General features: G+C 46.2%; 1 protein-coding gene across 4 annotated transcripts in view; it reads right to left on the bottom strand.

Annotated features, from left to right (window-relative positions):
* The window catches only part of DLG2 (discs large MAGUK scaffold protein 2), a 1,239,761-nt gene that overhangs the window by 478,808 nt on the left and 738,672 nt on the right, over positions 1 to 22,281 (bottom strand). For all 4 annotated transcript variants that reach the window (XM_088479798.1, XM_088479797.1, XM_088479799.1 and 1 more), the window contains 2 exons: positions 14,475 to 14,630; positions 1,280 to 1,436 (listed from right to left, as the gene is read on the bottom strand). In XM_088479798.1, the coding sequence (XP_088335924.1) occupies positions 1,280 to 1,436; positions 14,475 to 14,630 (313 nt within the window). The remainder of the gene's footprint in view (positions 1 to 1,279; positions 1,437 to 14,474; positions 14,631 to 22,281) is intronic.

The following is a 22,281-nucleotide window of genomic DNA, read 5'->3' as shown; positions in this document are numbered from 1 at the left end:
TCAGCCACAAGTGCTGCGTATGGCTCCGATGTTACTCGATGTTACCGATTGTTTAATACACTTCCTGGAGATGACGTGTGTTACTAAGGGAAGTAGGCGTCTTGTGACAGGCTGGTGGGCTTCTAAATACAAACCGCGATCACACGCCAATACATAGTGGGCGTGCTAATGTCTCGCCGTGCGATCACGGGACTTACATACTTTGGTAGCTGATGGCTGCGTGCGAACGCATCTAGCGAGTGGGTCTGAAATGGGCCCTTACCACTAAGTTGACAGTGAGGTCTTGCTAAGATATAAGAGCTGCACATCCTCTGTGCTTGTACTGTTGCTGGTTTGATGATACTGTCATATGTTATCCTGTGTCATTTCCAGTGGGCTGTGCCTGTGGTCACAGATAGTTAAACCGTATTGTAAGCCCAGACACTTTTTTTCCCACTTTTAATAACCCAAATAATTATTGATTTAACCCCTTCATAGTAGTAAGCATTGCACGTACTGTACATGAGCAGATTTTGGCCCTGATTCAGAGCCGGTCGCTCTGACCAGAGCGCTCGCTCTGAATCAGGGCCCTCCTCCATTAATATGGAGCGTCCTCCAGGACGCTCGTATAGCTGTGGGTCACCACCCACAGCATATACGAGCGTGCAAAAAGATGGTCGCGATGGTCTTGACCATCGGAATTGCGAGGGAAACCCTGAGGTCGGGTTTCCCTGCCGCAAGGCCAGGAGTGATTTTGGCTCTATCAAAGCCAAAATCACCCCCACTGACATCACTAGTGATGTCAGTGGGGCTGGCTTCAGACGGTAGGCGTTCCCATGGGAACGCCTCCGTCTGGCAGGCACGCCCACCAAAGGGGGCGTGCTGTCAATCAACATCGACAGCACGCCCCCTTTGGTGCGAGACCCGGAGCGATGGAAAGTTCTTCACTCGCCGGGTCTCGCGCATGCGCACAACGGAGCTCCCTCCGTCGTGCGCATGCACAGTGGGGACCATCGACCAACTTGCGAGCGTACTGCCGCTCGCGAGTGGGTCTGAATGACCCCCTTTGTTTGCACTTTTGGGTTGCGTTGGCTGTATACCTTGTTTAAAACTGAATATAACTTATATTCTGGCAAAGACAGACGTTTTCATTTGGTTGCATAGGTCCCAAAATGGCATTACCTTGTTAAAACACAAGATATTGTACATTTCTCATGATTTAAAGTAGTTATGAGGCCAGGAGCAGTGGTGCAGGAACACCTCCCAAGTCCCAACTCTTCCCTGGTGTGTAGATACGTACTGATAAAATCTGGTCTCCTCTCTGGAGCTCCCCACTCAGATCTGCGGGTCCCCCTGCTAGGATGAAGGAGATAAATATTCCTTCTCCGTCTTCTCCACCGACAATGTTAAAGCCCAGTCCTGTGGAGCCCTTGTGCAATATGACTTTCCGCGGTTCTCTGTAGAAACACAGTTACATTTATTAAGGAAGTCCAGCATACATTATACATCAGGCATTTACTACAGATACAGTGCAGCATTAAATGGACATTGTACTGAAGCATTGTCAATGTTTAGGTGTCTTAACCCATCTGAAACCAAGAAACACTGTATATTTATTTATCCATTAAATAATTAATATACTGCAGCACCAGACATGAGTGTGGATTCTACTTAAATAGCATGACTACTGTACAGTATATTTATGTCATTACAGTACAGTATGTCACAATTCATCAATACCATATTAGTATACATATGTGTTCTATATGTACTGTTTGTCAACAAGTTGAATGCATGAACGTTGTTTCATAGAAACCTTTGGGGGCTGCTATTATGATCGGAAGCGGGAGAACCGCAGCAGATTTATCGGACATATCTGTCGTGGAACCCCCATTATACATCGAGGGGATGCTTACATTTTGCGAGTATAATCCAAAAAACATCTGTTTTTGGGGGATTTCCGGGAAAATTAGTTTATTTAATGCACCCCTTTGTGTTGCTGTAAACATTCTGAAGATCTCTCCAACAATCTGGATACCTAATGGATGAGTAAGATCTGAAGAATGGATACAGTAAGATATATGTGAAAAATAATGTGGGCCTTTAAAAAATAAAGCAAAGACTGAACTGTACCCAAGAAAATCCGGTTTGCCTGGATTCTACTGTTCCTGCCTTGAAATCTTGACAAAGTCAATGTCAACTGATTGCATAGTGCAGAGGTTCCCAAACTTTTTTGAATCACGGCGCCCTAGAGTATCAGTATTGCTTTCACGGCCCTCCTAAGCTAAAAGTTTGTTATTGAGAAATTCTGATAAAAATGTAGTAAAGTGAAGTAATGGTGCATACACACGGTCAGATTTTTCTTCAGATCTGAACGATAACGATTTTAAAAATCGTTCAATGGTTCATATCTGAAAGAAAAATCTAACATGTCTGAACGATGAACGATGCGCATTCCCGTTTGTCAGGTAACAATGTCTGACATCTGATGTTTTTGCAGTCAGTTTTGGACGATTTCCATTCATTTTAATGCAGTCAAAAATAGTTCAATCGTTTGCAAATCGTTCACCTGACATATCTGACCGTGTGTAGGCACCTAAAATTGTGCTGACCTGTCATCCTTAGATTAAGTTATGTGCTGGACAGGTTTGCGCTTCTGTTTCATATTTACATTACATTGACCATAAATAATTTGATTTGGTGCTGGACCACCAACCTGAGGCACCCCTGCAAGTGTCCCGAGGCACCCCAGGGTGCCACGGCGCACAGTTTGGGAACCACTGGCATAGTGTAATCCTCACTAAACACATACAACAAATATTTTTTTTACTTCTCTTTCTTATTTGATGTGTATTTGTATTAGTGCTTAAGGGCCATCTTAGTACATGTGTAATCCAGGTATATTTGTAACTAATTAGAGAATAAATACATTTCTTTTATGCAGATGGGGCATGAAGCATTGTGACAAAAGGGGGTAGTATAGTAGAGGCAAAAAAACAAAACCCAACCATTGGGAATGCTGCAGAGCCGCACGTGTGCCTGTTTGCACTGCGTTCGCTCTGGAAACAATTACAAGTGCAGGCAGAGCAAAATCCTACATGTGTCAGTCACATCTCCACTAAGGACTGAAGAGGTATAACACGATGACCTCATGCAGTGAGGGGGTGTCGGGAAACTGCGGGCTCAGCAGAGCTGCAGGTATGCGTAGTTAGTAGTTACGTCTGCGGGTTGGGTAGGGGTTGCTGGCACTCAGGATCCCGGCGGTCAGAATCCCGGCGCTGGAATCCCGACAGAGTTGAGAAACCAACACCTGTCGGTAAGTATCCTAACCCTACCACCTAAACCTAACCCTCCACCCCCGCAGCCTAAACCTAACCTTCCCCCCTAGAGCCTAACCCTAACACTCCCTCTAGTGGCCAAACCCTAAACTTCCCCCTAACCCCACTACTTACCGTCGGGGTGCCAGCAGTTGGGATGCTGGTGCCAGGATCCTGATTGGTGTCGGGATGACAAAATTCTGAGCACCGGCATCCTGATCTCTGGGTTTTAAACTACATCCCATGTCTGCTTCCAGATGTTTCTTTAGCAACTAGCATGGGATGCAGTGTCTTCATACCTGCCGATCATCCCTGATTTTGGAAGAACACAACAACTTTTACCAATTTCTACATTCACTTCTCCTGAGACTGCTGCATCACACCTAAACCAGATTCTAGAAAAAGCCCTCGATGAAGTAGCTCCAGCTACCCATCACACACCACGTAGACTTAGGGCCTGATTCAGAGCCGGACGCAAGTGGCTGCTCGTTCGCTCCGAGCGATGTTTGCCCAACTGCGCATGCGTACGGATCGTAATACGCATGCGCGAACCAGTCAGTGCGGCCGAAAATCGCGTGCTCGCAAAATAGCGAATGCCTGCTATTTTGAGTGACAGAATGAGGCGTATGTGGGTGGTAACAGGGGAAGGTGCTTGAAAACGGGGAGTGGAGATCCGAACGCAGGCGTGCTTAAAGGTCAAAACGGGCGTTTTAAGGGTGTGCATAATTAATACAGCAGCGTCATTGACCACGTCACTGGGTTATTTTATAGCCAGAACTGCTCGCAAAATTGTGGTAGCAAAAACCAACCACAAGAATAGCGAGCAGTTCATACCCTGGTCGATGTACTCGATTAATCTAATAAATAGCGGACATGATGTAGGATGCGAGCGGCCAGGGGGCGTATTTTTCCAAAAAACGACCGCAAGTTTTGTTCGCTCGTTCAGACCTAGAGGCGTGAACAGACCGCAAACAGCGAACGGTTCATTTGAATAGCCACCCCTATTTTCTGGACGAGCGAGCGCAAATAGCGACCGGCTCTGAATCAGGCCCTTAGACGTCAACCGTGGCATTCTAACTTTACAAGGCATCTACAAAAACTCTCGCGTAAAGTTGAACGTCAGTGGCGAAAGTCTCATACTCCAAGTGACTTCCTCACATATAAGACTATCTACAACTCTTATCGTACTGCTCTGGACACTGCCAAACAAACATATTTCCAATCTCTAATCTCTGCTCAAGCTTCTAACCCCAAGCGACTTTTTAATACATTTAAACTGCTTCTTACCCCTCCATCACCCAAACCACCTGCTACTATCTGTGCACAAGATCTTGCTTCCTATTTTAGGGACAAGATTGATAAGATCCGAAATTAAATGGTAGGCTTTTCCTCAGCTAGTGACCTGCTCAATTCCCTACCTGAACCCTCTGGCACATTTCTTAATTTGATCTCACAAACGAAGATTAAGTATCTACACTCTTCTCATCCTCCTACTCTATTACCTCTCCTCTAGATCCTATACCCTCACAAATCAGTAAAGCTCTGTCTCCTGTGCTTATCCCAACCCTAACTAAAATCTGTAATCTCTCTCTCTCTCTACTGGCAACTTTCCATCACTGTTCAAGCACGCAGTGATTACTCCCATTCTGAAAAAACAAAATTCTGACCCTAATACTCTCTCAAATTACCGTCCTATCTCCCAGCTCCCATGCCCCTCCAAGCTACTTGAGAGACTTGTCTACACCCGCCTCACACACTTTCTTAACTCACACAACTTATTGGACCCACTTTAGTCCGGCTTTCGTTCCCAACACTCCACAGAGACAGCACTGACTAAGGTAGTAAATGATCTTGTCACTGCCAAGGCTAAAGGCCATTCCTCACTCCTAATTCTTCTAGATCTCTCTGCTGCTTTTGACACTGTTGACCACTTTCAAACACTGCAATCCCTAGGTCTTAAGGACACAGCTCTTTCTTGGTTTTCTTCCTACCTATCTGATCGCTCTTTTACTGTTCATTTTTCTGATTCTGCCTCCTCTTCGCTACCTCTATCAGTTGGAGTACCGCAAGGCTCTGTCTTAGGTCCTCTGCTATTCTCAATCTATGCCATCTCTCTTTGCAAACTAATCAGCTCTTTTGGATTTCAGTACCATCTGTATGCGGATGATACTCAAATCTACCTATCCTCCCCAGATTTATCTCCATCTGTATTGGTCCGTGTCACTGAATGTCTTTCTGCCATTTCATCTTGGATGTCATCTCGCCACCTGAAACTTAATATTTCTAAAACAGAATTAATTATATTTCCACCGCCCAATAACAGTTACCAACCTGATCTCTCTATCACTGTTGATAACTCGACAATCCACCATGCCAATCCACCACAAGCTCGCTGCCTTGGTGTCATCCTTGACTCTGAACTGTCCTTTGTTCCCCACATTCAATCTGTCTCAAAATCATGCTCCATACATTTAAAAAATATATTCAAAATTCGACCATATCTCACACAAGACACTGCAAAAACTGTAATCCATGCACTTATTATTTCCCGCATTGACTATTGCAATAGCCTCCTTACTGGTCTTCCCAAAAACAGGCTATCACGATTACAATCCATTATGAATGCAGCTGCAAGGCTTATCTTCCTTGCGAAACGTTCTTCTTCTGCTGCCCCGCTCTGTCAGTCCCTCCATTGGTTGCGGGTTTTCTACCGTATTCATTACAAAATACTTTCACTTACACATAAGGCTATTAACCAAACCACACCAACATACATCTCTTCACTTACTGTATCTCAAAATATCTCCCAACCCGACCTCTCCGCTCAGCACAAGATCTGCGTCTCTCAACCCCATGCATTACTTGCTCCCATTCACGGTTACAGGACTTTCTTCGCGCTGCACCCACTCTATGGAATGAACTACCTCGCACAATAAGACTTTCCTCTAGTCTCCAATCCTTCAAGCGTTCCCTGAAAACTCACCTCTTCAGGCAAGCTTATCAGATTCCAGAACCTCCCACATAACCTTCATAGCTTCCATATCTAATTACATCCCCTTTTACAGTTCACACACAATCTCACACATTGTCTTTCTCTCACATCCTCATGACATTTGGTCGACATTCCTGTGTGACTGGATCATGCAGCCAACCAAGAAACTCTGCATTCTGGCTGGAACAAAATGCAATATATAGCACCTATCCTTGTGTATCAATGCCTATTTCCCTATATATTGTAAGCTTGTGAGCAGGGCCTTCCTACCTATATATCTGTCTGCTATTACCCAGTTTTGTTCTATTAATGCTTACAATTGTAAAGCGCAACGGAATATGCAGCATATTCCATTGCGCTTTACAATTGTAAGAAACTGTTAATAAATAAATAAAAAATATTATGGTTTTAAAAAGTGTGAGGAACGTGTCTGGTAAAGGTGCAGTCAGGATGGATATGGGCACGATTTGGGCAGATATGGGGTGGTCTGAGTCTACTTGGGGCATAGTCTATTTACGGTCCTGGAATGTGGTCTATGGATGTCCACCGTTAAGTGCATTAATTTATAAAATATAATAAAAAGCATTGTTTTTTTCATGTTGCCACACAATCAGGTGCTAGATGTACTAAGTGAGCATGGAAGACTGTGATTTGCCCATTTACACATAAAATTTGATATTTGAAAATGTGTTTCCCCTACATTGTGGGCCTGTCCGACCCAGTTTGTAAATCACCTTTAGAAAAACATCACAAACTGAAAAGCAGGAAATTGCATTCTTATGTGTAAACACTAGATGGCGACATAAGGCTTTGCTAATATTCACTGCTTTCTGGTCCTGATTCAGAGCCGCTCGTAAGCGGACGCTCGTTCGCTCCGAGCGATGTTCGCACAACTGCGCATGCATATGGGTCGTAATGCGCATGCGCCAACCAGTCAGTGCGGTCGGAAATCGAGCGCTCGCAAAATAGCGAGTGCCTGCTAATTTGAGTGACAGAATGAGGCGTATGTGGGTGGTAACAGGGGAAGGTGCTTGAAAACGGGGAGAGGAGATCCGAACGCAGGCGTGCCAAACGGTCAAAACGGGCATTTTAAGGGTGTGCATAATTAACAAAGCAGCGTCATCGACCACGTCACTTGGTTGTTTCTTAGCCTGAACTGGTCGCATGCTTGCGGTAGGAAAATCCAACCACAAGCACTGCGAGCAGTTCAGACGCCTTTTCGATGTACTCGATTAATCAAATAAATAGCGGAGATGACGTAGGATGCGAGCGGCCAGGGGGCGTCTTTACAAAATAGCGAGCGCATGTTTCGTTCGCTCGCTCAGACATAGAGGCGTCAACAGACCGCAAAGAGCGAGCGCTCAATTTAAATAGCCAGCCCCTTTTTCTGAACGAACGAGCGCAAATAGCGTCCGGCTCTGAATCAGGCCCTCTGTTCCTTTGTAGAGGTCGAATTGACAGAAAAAGATAATTTTAAAGTGCTTTTTTTTTTCAGTTTGTGTGGCAAATGTAACTTCCAATGCAGTACCAGGTTGTGTGGTTATTCTGTGATAGGTTTTATGTGAATATAATGGGCAAGATGATTGCTCATAATACTGCTTGCAAAACTAACTGCAGGACAGCGGGAGATATACAAGGATAAAGACTCAGAACAATACTGTACCCTGAGTCATGAAGGGTCAGCAGCAGCAATAATATGTAGTCTGGCTGCAATCTCAGTTCCACAGTGTGAACAAACCTTTACTTTACTTTGAAAATTTTTTATACGGGCAGCATTACAAATATATTTCACTTCCTTGCAGGTTTAATCATCTTATAAACTCCTCGCGATTGTCAAAGAAACTTAACAATAATACAAGGTTGGCTTATTATGCCCCCGGTTTTGCCTGACAAAATCTGTTTCAATTGTTTTCGTGGCAAAATCCTAGATAACTCTTAAAATGCTCCCTCCGGGAGAGACCATGGGGTTTATTAGGATCCGAGAAGGACTAGAAGTCAGACAGAGTACTATAGGAAAAGGAGTCAGGATAGAGGGAGGAACCGAGAAGGACTAGAAGTCAGACAGAGTACTATAGGAAAAGGAGTCAGGTTAGAGGGAAGAACCGAGAAGGACTAGAAGTCAGACAGAGTACTATAGGAAAAGGAGTCAGGATAGAGGGAGGAACCGAGAAGGACTAGAAGTCAGACAGAGTACTATAGGAAAAGGAGTCAGGTTAGAGGGAAGAACCGAGAAGGACTAGAAGTCAGACAGAGTACTATAGGAAAAGGAGTCAGGAGAGAGGGAGGAACCGAGAAGGACTAGAAGTCAGACAGAGTACTATAGGAAAAGGAGTCAGGAGAGAGGGAGGAACCGAGAAGGACTAGAAGTCAGACAGAGTACTATAGGTAAAGGAGTCAGGAGAGAGGGAGGAACCGAGAAGGACTAGAAGTCAGACAGAGTACTATAGGAAAAGGAGTCAGGTTAGAGGGAAGAGCCGAGAAGGACTAGAAGTCAGACAGAGTACTATAGGAAAAGGAGTCAGGATAGAGGGAGGAACCGAGAAGGACTAGAAGTCAGACAGAGTACTATAGGAAAAGGAGTCAGGTTAGAGGGAAGAACCGAGAAGGACTAGAAGTCAGACAGAGTACTATAGGAAAAGGAGTCAGGAGAGAGGGAGGAACCGAGAAGGACTAGAAGTCAGACAGAGTACTATAGGAAAAGGAGTCAGGAGAGAGGGAGGAACCGAGAAGGACTAGAAGTCAGACAGAGTACTATAGGTAAAGGAGTCAGGAGAGAGGGAGGAACCGAGAAGGACTAGAAGTCAGACAGAGTACTATAGGTAAAGGAGTCAGGAGAGAGGGAGGAACCGAGAAGGACTAGAAGTCAGACAGAGTACTATAGGAAAAGGAGTCAGGAGAGAGGGAGGAACCGAGAAGGACTAGAAGTCAGACAGAGTACTATAGGTAAAGGAGTCAGGAGAGAGGGAGGAACCGAGAAGGACTAGAAGTCAGACAGAGTACTATAGGTAAAGGAGTCAGGAGAGAGGGAGGAACCGAGAAGGACTAGAAGTCAGAGTACTACAGAAAATAGGGGTCAGGAGAGAGGGAGGAACCGCAGCAACAGCACCAATAAAAAACAACCCATTTAAAGAGGACATCATTTGCAAAAAGAGAAGTCTAAACTTACAAAGGATGAACTGTACTCAGATCAGCCCACCGGGAGCTGTCAAGCCGGCCGAAGCATGTCACCGATGCCAGGCTGAGTTACACAGATCAGTAGGCGCACATATAAACTCACACTTTGAGCTCACCCAGGCTGATGACATTAGAAATAGGTATTGGGCAGGTATACTTTCAAAATTTAGACACTACAATATCGACATGGTCTGAATGTAGGCATTCAAAATTTCAACATTGTTGAAAGTGGAGTGTGCTGTCCCACAAACTCCATGTTCTGCCAGGGAGGCTTCATTCATTCATTCATTCCAAGATGGCTGTCGACCTACAGTAAGTACTGCACATGCGTGGCGCCATCTTGGCGCTGTGTGTTAGAACCAGTGGTGTAACTAGGGGAGGGTCGAGCAGGGTATGTGTCCTGGGCCATGGTTCAGGACACTAGTTTCAAGTCAGTGTAGTGCGGAAAGCATGGAGAGCAGTCCGCACTACACAGTAACAAACACCATCGCCTCTCATACTAATTGGCGGCTGTGTGTTTGTTTTGGCAGCCGATGAGAGTCAGACAGACTCTCACTGGCTGCTGAGCCCTCTGCCAGAGCCGGGCTGGAGCTCACTCATGAGCTCGAACTTTCCGGTTCCCAGCAGAGCAGGCTGGGAGGAGGGAGGAGCGGACGGCGGCGGGCGCAAGAGCGGGGTATCAGGTAAGTGTTGTTGTTTTTGTGTGTGTGTGTCTTAGTCCTTATGTATGTAAGGGGCATTGACACTGCATAGGGGGGACACTGCTGGGGGCACTGCATAGCGGGGACTACTACTGGGGGCACTATATAAGGGGCACTACTGGGGACACTGCATATGAGGGACCACTGCTGGGAGCACTGTATAAGGGGTACTACTGGGGGCACTGCATAGGGGAACCACTACTAGTCGACACTGTATAAGGGCTACTACTGGGGATCACTGTATAAGTGGCACTACTGGGGGCACTGTATAACGGGCACTACTGAGGGCACTGCATAGGGGGACCGGTACTAGCGGCACTGTATAAGGGGCATTACTGGGGGCACTGTATAAGGAGCAGTGTATAAATGGCACTACTGGGGGCACTTCATAAGGGTGCATTACTGGGGGCACTGTAAAAGGGTGCACTATTGGGGGCACTGCATAAGGGGCACTACTACTTGGGACATTGCATACGGGGCACTGCTATAGTGGGCATTGCAAGAGGGGCACTACTACTGGGGGCATTAAGGTGCACATAGAATGGAAAGAAATGTTCCCAGAGTGACAAGAAATAGTGATGTGTCATGTTTACATGTCCCCATTTTCCAGTGGCCATGTCCTTTGTGGCATGTGACCACGCCAATCTTTTTCGGCACGTGCACATACTTAGGGGGATGGGGCTTCATTTTGTAACTTGCCCTGGGCTCCAAATACCCTAGTTACGCCACTGGTTAGAGCGCCACAGTGGGAGACAGTAGTCTTCCACTTAGGTCTGGTGAGACCTGTAATTACCTGGGTCCAAAGCTTTTCCAGCGTCCTGCACCACTACCCTCAAGCTGCATAAACTCAGCGGCTGGTGAGTGGTATGACATTCCGCTCCCCTCAAGCTCTGCTCCATGACGTGAGTGTATATAACAGTGAGTACAGCTGTATACTATGTAACACCAAGAAACCACTCCACTGGTTAATTAACTGGGTTGTTCATAGCATAAGTGCATCCACTGGTGTGTAGTGAAACTCTGCTCTATCCTCAAGCCTGTACGCAAATATTTCCAACAGCCATTGACAGAATGTCGACATTCAGTATGTCAACATTTACTATTTGGAAACAACATTATGTTAACATTGTGAATGTCGACAATGGAATATCAACAGACGATTTTTTAATGATTTTATGGTTAGGTTTAGGCTGCAGTTAGGTTTAGTGTTAGGGTTAGAATTAGGTTTAGTGTTGGGGTTATATGGGAAAGATTTCTGGACTGCACAACCTGACTATATATATATATAATGGGAGGTGCTACCTGATGAGACTAATTGCAGGCACAGAAACAGACAAATCTCAGGTGCACAACTCCAAATTATTAATAATATATAAATGTAATAAAATTTTGCAATCACTAGAGGTTTTTAGCATAATCATGGCCAAGGTTATGGGCCCACCCACCATATCCAGGTAACCTCTTTTGGGTAGGTCCCTAACATACTAGGGTCCAAATCCAGAGCGCAGGACCCCCCAAAACTGGACCAGCCAAGCCGCCTACAATTTATATACTGTAGTGCAACTTTGGTTCATTTTTGGGGTGTGGGTCCCCCTGGATTGCGTTGCTTAATCTGTCTCTGGGCACCGCATTATAACACATTTTCCTTTATAATACATTTTAACCCTTCACTGTGTGTGTTTATATATATGTACTTCACTTTTTTATTTTCATTCTTTATATGCAGCTGCTCCTAACTATCTCTTTACACTGCACTTTTCTTACTATGGTGGTGCCCTAGGGCGGCTTGGCTGGGCCAGTTTTGGGGGGTCCTGCGCTCTGGATTTGAACCCTAGTATGTTAGGGACCTACCCGAAAGAGGTTACCTGGATATGGTGGGTGGGCCCATCACCTTGGCCATGATTATGCTAAAAACCTCTATTGATTGCAAAATTTTATTGCATTTATATATTATTAATAATTTGGAGTTGTGCACCTGAGATTTGTCTGTTTCTGTTAGTGTTAGCCTGCTGTTAGGTTTAATCTTAGGTTTAGTGTTAGGGCTTGTGTTAGATTAGGCTGCAGCTAAGTTTAGTGTTAGGGTTAGGTTTAGGCTGCTGTTAGGTTTAGTTTTAGGGTTCGTGTTAGGCTTAGTGTTAGGGTTAGGCTACTGTCACCAAGGGTCCCAGGTCGCGCACACTCCATACAGTCTAAGTGCTGGTCCTAGAAGTTCATCATCATGTGATCCTGGGGATCTGCAGGTGTGGAGGTTTCATGTATGACTAAAATGTAGATATGATACACCCCTTGCTTTAATCAAAGTCAATGGATGCTGCAATATCAGATGCTACCACCAGATGGAGACGCAGAGTGCAAAAGAGAGACAAGTTAAAGAGGCCCATACACGGAGCAATTTTACACACGATATGCATGATTTTGATCGATTACAACGATCAATCGTGAATATTATGTGTGTTTTGGCATTCTGTATGCGCGATACATCGGAAAAACCATAAGATCTGTGATCCATCATGCTGTTAGATAGGTAAACGAAGCATCTTGTAAGATACATCGTTTACCATTCACAGCAGCATGCGATGCATCGGGCTGAATTTGAAACCGTACCGAGGTGTCGTACGTTTTTAAATCGCACCGTTCATGGGCTGCTTAAGAGAAAGAGGATGTGTTAGATGCAGTGGAGACAAGACAGGCACCAAGGAGCGGGGTGAGGTGCCACAGGTCTGAGAGCTGAGACTGGGCAAGCAGCGGCGCTGAGGTGGTGCCGAGTGGCAGGGCCACTGAGTACCCGATGGCAGAATGCTGGGGACCGCAGTGTGTGTGAGAGGTCCAGAGAGGCAGTGCTGCGAGCCGCAGCAGGATCAGTGGAGGCTGTGAGGTAAATTTACTAAGCGTCAATTTGGTGTTTTTGTGCGATTTTCTATAGCTTTCGCAACCCAGAGATTTACTGAAGCCAAATTTGACAGATTTACTAACCAATGGTATCTTATCCTGATAGAATCTGCACAAACATTGCAGCAAAACAGTAAAAAAAAAAAAATAGACCTACTGTAGGCATGTTTGCTCGTAGCACTGCACAGATCACAATCATCTGTGCAGGCTTTGTTCAGATCACAATGATCTGTGCAGGCAATGAAGTCCACAACCATCCCTGGGCTTCTCTGCCTGGACTGGTATTGGAAAATAAGGGGGGAAAAACAGCATAGGACTCCTCTGTAGCATGGTCTGAACCAGCCGGGGGGATAACGCCACTGCATATAGGAGATAGTATGGAATTGGTATAAAATACAGACGGCTGATGCCGATAGCCCAATCATCTACAATCCTGATTGGGTCTGATATGTACCTTAACCCTCCCTAGTCCCCCCCTAACCCTAACCCTCCCGGGCGGATGCCTAACCCTAAAACTTCTCGGGGTGGTGCCTAAACCTAACCCACCTCCCTGTAACCTAAACCTAACTATCCCGGGAGTGCCTAATCCAAACCTCCCCCTTGGTGCCTAAGCCTAACCCCGCAGCCTAACCCCAACTTCCGGGGGGGTACCTAAACCTAAGTCTCCCCCCCCACTCGTGGCTAACGATAACCTGTCCCCGCTTACCTTAGTTCCGGATGCCGCCTGTTGGGTTTTCGGCGTGGGGCTAAAGATAGGCGTCAGGATTTCGACGCCTATCTTTAGTCCCGGGTCGGGGTTCTATTGTCGGCCGGTAATCTGACTGCATCCCGATAGAATATATCAAGGTCGAATATTCACCACTGCCTGACAGGAGTGTTCAGGACTGTAACCAAATGTATACAACGTCGTAAGGCCCCTGGTCCGCAACATTTACAAACATGTGCTTTAGGGCTCTATTCATCATCACTTAATTTCTACAAAAGGAGCAGTGAAAAGAATCACTGCTCCGGAAGAAGCCGATGACGTGATTTGCACTTAATTGTGTCATGGTGGCCCCGCTTCACAAAACCAGTAATCGCAGCATTGAGCAGCGGGGGCGTGGCCACGATGACATCATCCCGTCAACAATGCCCACCGGCCCGCCCACTTTCCCGTGACACGCTCCCCGCTGAGCTGACCTGGCTGCCCTTCCGAAGGGGACAGCCAGGAAGTCGGCCATTGTGGTTCAGTGACTTGTATAAAAGCCTTTTGCCTGTGCCTGGCCTCATGTTTTATATGGTCACTGAAAACCAGGTGACTGCTAAGATTATTAGATGGAAGAGGGGATGACACATTATTCTGGTGATCTCCCTATAATTCTGCCCTGCAGATAGTCAGAGCCACTAAGAAGAGCAGCGCTGGGCAGGGGGCATGTTTCTTACCTGGAGATTTCCAGCTCAGGAAGCATGCCTCCATGGAAGTGAGGGTACGGAGAGGTAAGGAGGAAGCTCTTCTCACATTCTACAGGGGAGTAATGCCTGGGCGAGGAAGGCCTGTCACCCAGCTTATTTACAGTGCTGTATACGGGCTCTGGAGACCTACAGGAAAAATGAGATAAACAAATGAAACAATCAGAAACAATTAACACATTACTGTACTGTATATGTCAAAGATCTAATACAGTATATACACTTCCTGATAATTAGGTTGATCTAGAATAAATATAAAGGTGGGGGCGATTCAATTCATTGAATAGCGCAGAGAGAGAGCGCCGAGAGCTATTCAATTCAGTGCGCTGTTTGGGCGGGCTAAGGATTTTTTCTCGCACCCCCCCTGGGGATGCGAGGAGAAATCTGACCGGGCGCGCAGCTGTTTTTCTGCTTAGCGTGGCGCTAACAGCCGCGCGCCCGGCACTTTGGTCAGAGAATGCCGGTTAACGCACCTTTACAACCTTTACAACACAGCGCAGTGAATTGAATAGCCCCCATAGATACATGAGCAAGCGATGTTACCTTACCAAATCCTAACATTTTATACTTGAAAAAGCAAATTACGTGAGATACTTATAAAATACTGTATGTTACTAGGGGGGACGGCTATAATAACATTATCCCCATTTTCTAGTTATGTTTTATGTTCCTAACAGGTAACGTACAGTAAGTCAGTGCAGCGAGAGTGACTTTCAGTTACATTTTAGCAAATATATTGCACATGCAGCATAAATGTACTATTACCCTAGTATCCAACAGAGCAACACAGGGTACATTGCTGAAAAATGTGACTGCACTATATATATTATAGCAGCCAATCAGATGTTTGCTTTCATTGATTAAATTGCTGTAGATATGTAAACACTTCTTTCTGGTTGGTTGCTATGAGTTACTGGCACATCTGCACCTTTAATAAACATTAGTAGATACGGATCGTAATACGCATGCGCGAACCAGTCAGTGCGGCCGAAATTCGTTTGTTCGCTATATAGCGAATGCCTGCTATTTTGAGTGACAGAATGAGGCGTTTGTGGGTGGTAACAGGGGAAGGTGCTTGAAAATGGGGAGTGGAGATCCGAACGCAGGCGTGCTTAAAGGTCAAAACGGGCGTTTTAAGGGTGTGTATAATTAATACTGCAGCGTCATTGACCACGTCACTGGGTTATTTTATAGCCAGAACTGCTCGCAAAATTGTGGTAGCAAAAACCTACCCCAAGAATAGCGAGCAGCTCATACGCTGGTCGATGTACTCGATTAATCTAATAAATAGCGGACATGATGTAGGATGCGAGCGGCCAGGGGGCGTAGTTTTCCAAAAAACGACCGCAAGTTTTGTTCACTCGTTCAGACCTAGAGGCGTGAACAGACCGCAAAGAGCGAACGGTTGATTTGAATAGCCACCCCTATTTTCTGGACGAACGAGCGCTAATTGCGTCTGGCTCTGAATCAGGCCCAGTATCGTGTGTAGCCTTCAGTTCAGAATATCTTTAAAACATTCTCCAACATGGATCTCAATATTCCATGGGCGTATGACACACTGACACCCCCATAGCTCTTTACTAGCACTCCTGTAGGACTATACACATTATTTTAGGGTGTAACAAATCATCCCTTGAACAGTGCAAAAACAGCTTTGTCCTGTTGTGATGTTAGATTATGATGGATTAAGGAGAAAATAAAATATAATTTTATACTTAATAAAGTGGTGAATCTTTTTTTCTTTTGTTTGTTTGTTTTTTTAAACATATTTAATTCAATGATATATTATTTGACAATTATCTTATACTCTCTTGATATAATGGGCAGGAGTCTACCGGAGCCCTGTACATTATACTGAACTCTATGGGGTATATTTACTAAAGGTGGATTTTAATCAATTTAAAATCAATCGACATCGATGTTGTGTTTCTGGAGCTAAATCACAAATGTACTAATACTTAAGAAAAAAAGCAAATAATAAAATTGTCTGTTAGTAAATGTGTGATTTAGCTCCAGAAACACAACATCGATGTTGATTGATTTCCATCCATTTTGAATCGATTTTATGTAGATCAAAATTGCTCAAAATCGACCTTTAGTAAATATACCCATATGAGAGAGAGGAATACATACGATTGACCGGCGGTCGGTATGCCGGCGGTCACAAGACTGACAGCGGCATCCTGATGTTCAGGATCCCGACAGGGGTCGGTAAGTAACCTAACCCTCCCCCCCTCCCCCTAATACTCCCCCGGTGGTGCCTAACTCTAACCTGCCCCTGGTGGTGCCTAACCCTAACCTCCCCCTGGTGGTGCCTAACCCTAACCTCCCCCTGGTGGTGCCTAACCCTAACCTCCCCCTGGTGGTGCCTAACCCTAACCTCCCCCTGGTGGTGCCTAACCCTAACCTCCCCCTGGTGGTGCCTAACCCTAACCTCCCCCTGGTGGTGCCTAACCCTAACCCCCCTTCCCCACAGCCTAACCCATCCCGGAAGGTCTCTAAATCTAACCCCCCCATCCCCGGCCTAACCCTAACCCGCATACTTACCATCGTGATGCCGGCGGTCGGGATGCCGACACCAGTATCTTGATCTCTTCAGGATGGCGGCGTCGGCATTCTGATGGGCGTCGGGATTCTGGTGTCTGTATATTGACGTCCGGCATCCCGACTACATCTCCAGAGAAATATTGTTAATAGTAATACCCCATTCCCCATAGCTAGGCAGGGATTTGTCAGAGATACAGGGGTAGGAATAGAGGACCTCATTTATCAATGCGTGATATTGTTGTTATCACTCATTACTAATCTTATATGGTGCTCCAACCAATCAGCTCCTAACTGTCATGTGTTTGATAAGTGACAGGAGCTGATTGGTTGGAGCATCATTTAAGATTAGTAACGAATGATAACAAGAATAACACTCGTTAATAAATGAGGCCCTCAGGTGTCTCGTTCTCAAGGCATGCTGTTTTTTATACTTGTTGTTTTCGCTTGTCAGGGTAGAATATGTCTCATACTATTTAATATTGTGGCTTGTTAAATATTTGGAAGGAGGTCACAAAGCCGTATCGCGTGCAATTAACACACGTGCTCCAGCTAGATGATCTGGAAAACATGCACTGTTAGGGTTCCATGAGGACAGGGTTTGAGAAACGCTGCTCTAACACCGCACACGAAATATCCTGCAACTACTACTGTGCAACACAATTGTCGCAGTTGAGCGTTTATTTGCTACTGCGCATGCGCAAAAAAAGACACGGAAACCCCTACAGTGCATGCGCACCACTGAGTGTACGCAGAGACCGCTGTTGCGTACGCGATCACTCCCTTTTGAGCTGACAGCAGAAAGCCATGGGAGGTGGCTTTAAGTGCAGGCAAAACAAAATGGCAGTCTCATGGGCGTGTTATTAGAGTGTCACAGAAGTTTTAAAACGCATAGCCGCAGTGGTCATGTTTACATAAAGTTCAGAAGGAGACACTGCGCCAGCCATGGGGCATAGCAAGTGCCCATGTGCAGTATATATATCAATTTTCATTGTACCATTACATGTGACCAGACGGACCCGGCTCATTACATTAACAAACATATTCATTTGGTGCAGTGGGCCTGATTCAGAGCCGGACGCTCTGACCAGAGCGCTCGCTCTGAATCAGGGCCCTCCTACATGAAAATGGAGCGTCCTCCTGGACGCTCGTATAGCTATGGGTGACCACCCACAGCTTATGCGAGCGTCCATTATGATGGTCGCGATGGTCAAGACTATCGCGACCATCGGGCTTGCGACAGAGACCCTGCGGTAGGGTCTCGCTGCCGCAAGCCCTGGAGTGATTTTGGCTCTATCAGAGCCAAAATCACTCCCACTGACATCACTAGTGATGTCAGTGGGGCCGGCTTCAGACGGTAGGCGTTCCCATGGGAGCGCCTCCGTCTGGCAGCCACGCCCCCGGCACGCCCACCAAAGGGGGCGTGCTGTCAATCAACATCGACAGCACGCCCCCTTTGGTGCAAGACCCGGAGCGACGGCTACCCCGTCGCTAGCCGGGTCTCGCGCATGCGCACGACGGAGCTCCCTCCGTCGTGCGCATGCGCAGTGGGGTAACATCGACCCACTTGCGAGCGTCCTGCGCTCACGAGCGGGTCTGAATGACCCCCAGTGTTTGCATTTGTAACGATTCATTGGGCCTGATTTAGTATGGATCGCAACTGTGAATGTAATACCGATTTCGCACGCAGTCTCACTGCGATAGTATGCTAATCCTCTGCGATCACTATGCCATGGCAGTACAACATAAGGACGCCCACCTTACCTTACTCCCATCTGTAATACTTAGCTAGACTGCGAAACCATCGGTAACATAGAGTACCATCGCAGCCTCACGCACACTTGTACAAACTCTGACCTTACTCAGCAATTGCTAACTTCATCGCACGCAGTGAGTACTCAGGCTGTGTATGGCATCACAGTGGCTAATTTATGCACGCCCATGCAACGGTGTTCAAACACACTGGCACGCCTGCGTTTCGCCAACCACCCCCTTCATCACCACCTCCAAATGGTACTTCCTGTCAATCACTCTGCGATGCATGTGCATAATGAAACAATCGGCCGATTGCATGCATAATCGCAGTTGCGATCCTTGCTGAATCAGGCCCACTGTGTGTAGCGTAAAATAAAACGTACAGATGTAGCCACTCTCATCTATGCAGTGAGTACATCGCTAGCATGCCCGCGTCACACACGCACCATAGACTTCAATGGGGTGTGCTAGCACATGTGGGCGCATCGCGGCAATGATGAGGCTGGTTACATCTGTATGCAAAATGTTACTAATACTACTTACAGGGACGGATTAAGAGAGGAGGGGGCGCGGGTCTCTGGAAATATGGCGCCCGAACCCTATTCACGGCTGATTTCTGTAATGTGCATGCGCAAATCTCCGTTAAAATGGCAGCCGCGCCATTTTCCCAGTGATTTGTACAGCACTGATGTGGGACTCCGAAGTGGTAAGTATACTAAATGGGTGCGGTGTGGGCCCCCCAGGTACAGCACACCCTGCACCCATTATAGTTACGTCACTGACTATTTATTTTGTGCAAAACTGTATATGTACTCCATCTCCCTAGATCCTCATGTATATATCTCCCTAGATCCTCGTATTCCTGTCTCCGAAGCAAACTTAGAAATCCTCCACACTTATCGCTCTAACTTTGCAGACATCCTGAAGTCACTGACATAATGCAGATATCTACAGGAGGAAGCTGCTATTTAAAGGGCATGAAAGGTTTTTATCTATCTAGAATTGACTGGAGAGAGCATAAACCAGGCTCCAGCAGCGGGTATTGATCAAAATGACATTTTTTTTTTTTATCAACAGCGGTTAAAATAAATGATTAGTACATTTCTCCTGAAAGTCATTTTCAACCTCGACACATCTTCAATATTGACAAGTTCAGAGAAATGGTTGTAAACACTTTAAAATAGGCCTGGTAATCAAATGTATGTCTGGTCTATGGTGCATTTGGATCAAAAATTTTATTTTATGATAAATGTACAGAATCCACAATACGACAAAACTGTCTGCAAATCGTAAATGCTCAAAATTTTCCATTGTTAAATCTTTCTCCCCATCTACAATTAGACATTATGGCCCTGATTCAGAGCCGCTCGTAAGCGGCCACTCGTTCGTTCTGACCGATGTTCGCACATCTGCGCATGCGTACGGATTTTAATACGCATGCGCGAACCAGTCAGTGCGGCCGAAAATCGTTTGTTCGCTATATAGCGAATGCCTGCTATTTTGAGTGACAGAAGGAGGCGTATGTGGGTGGTAACAGGGGAAGGTGCTTGAAAACGGGGGTGTGGCATTCGAACGCAGGCGTGCTTAAAGGTCAAAACGGGCGTTTTAAGGGTGTGCATAATTAATACAGCAGCGTCATTGACCACGTCACTTGTTTTTTTTTTACTCAGAACTGCTCGCAAAATAGCGGTTGAAAAAATCAGCCACAAGAATAGCGAGCAGTTCATACGCTGTTCGATGTACTCGATTAATCTAATAAATGGCGGACATGACGTATGGTGCGAGCGGCAAGGGGGCGTATTTTTCAAAATTACAACCGCAAGTTTTGCTCGCTCGTTCAGACTTAGAGGCGTGAACAGACCGCAATTAGCGAACGGTTCATTTGAATAGCCACCCCTTGTTTTAGAACGACCGCAAATAGCGAGCGGCTCTGAATGAGGGCCTATGTTGCTTTTATAGTTTCCACCAACAGCATTTTCACCAGTTAGTAGACGCTTTCAAATAAGTTGCGATTGCATAAATATGTGATTTAACTGTAGCAACTGTAGCATCTGTACCCGTAGCTAATGCGCCAGATTTATGTCCGGTATACGTAAAAGCCCTCAACCATCCTCTCTCTCCCTCTCTTCCTCACTGATCACCTCCACCGGTGCCTCACCCCAGGATTTCTCCTCTGCTGCTCCATACTTTGGCTAGGTACACACTTAAACGACCTGATTGGCTGAATTGTAAGCTATACACGCTTACCAATTGGCCAATCGATGTGTCTGGGCTGACATCACAACTAGGTATATAAATTTGCCTGCCCAGTTGGATGTCGGTGTCAGAGGACCCTGCAGCCAGTCTATGGGAGATTGGCGGGTGCCGATATATCTGCAAGATATATCGGCATCGGCTTTGCTGCAGGACTGACCTGATATGTCTTTGAATGATGTTATTCACAGACATATCGGGTATACTCACCCGTGGATGCACTCGCGATATATCGTTCGTTGACCGAACGAACGATATATATCGACAAGCATGTACCCAGCTTTTGGAATGTACTCCCATGCTCTATTAGACTCTCACTCAGGGCCTGATTCAGAGCCGCTCGTAAGCGGACGCTCGTTCGCTCCGAGCAATGTTTGCCCAACTGCTCATGCGTACGGATCGTTATACGCATGCACGAACCAGTCAGTGCGGTCGAAATTCATGTGCTTGTAAAATAGCGAATGCCTGATAATTTGAGTGACAGAAGGAGGCGTATGTGGGTGGTAACAGGGGAAGGTGCTTGAAAACGGGGAGTGGAGATCCGAACGCAGGCGTGCTTAAAGGTCAAAACGGGCGTTTTATGGGTGTGCATAATTAATACAGCAGCGTCATTGACCACGTCACTGGGTTATTTTATAGCCAGAACTGCTCGCAAGATTGTGGTAGGAAAAACCAACCACAAGAATAGCGAGCAGTTCAGACGCCTTTCGATGTACTCGATTAATCTAATAAATAGCGGACATGACGTAGGATGCGAACGGCCAGGGGGGCGTATTTATCCAAAAAACGACTGCAAGTTTTATTCGCTCGTTCAGACCTAGAGGCGTGAACAGTCCGCAAAGAGCGAACGGTTCATTTGAATAGCCACCCCTTTTTTCTGGACGAGCGAGCGCTAATTGCGTCCGGCTCTGAATCAGGCCCTCAGTCTCTTATCTCTTTGTCGCAAACCTACTGCCCCTCCTCCTAGCCAGTGCCTCTGAGAGGCGCCGGGCGTTATGGAGGGGGCGGAACAGCTGCTGAGTGAGATAATTGTCCCCCTTTGCAGCTTCCCGGCGCCCCCGCGTATTACTTTTTTTGTGTGGAGGTGTGGCCATGCCCAGAGGATTTGGCCACACACCCTTATATGTGTGTCAGCAGCCCTGTTTCTATCCCTCTAGCCTGTGCAATAACCAATTCTTCACCCCTCTCCCTCTATGGGGCATATTTAATTGCCCCTTGAACCCAATTT

Source organism: Taudactylus pleione, unplaced genomic scaffold, assembly GCF_031769625.1.
Source record: "Taudactylus pleione unplaced genomic scaffold, aTauple2 ptg000245l, whole genome shotgun sequence".
Classification (NCBI taxonomy): Eukaryota; Metazoa; Chordata; class Amphibia; order Anura; family Myobatrachidae; genus Taudactylus; species Taudactylus pleione.
This window is presented reverse-complemented; position numbering and strand designations above follow the sequence as displayed.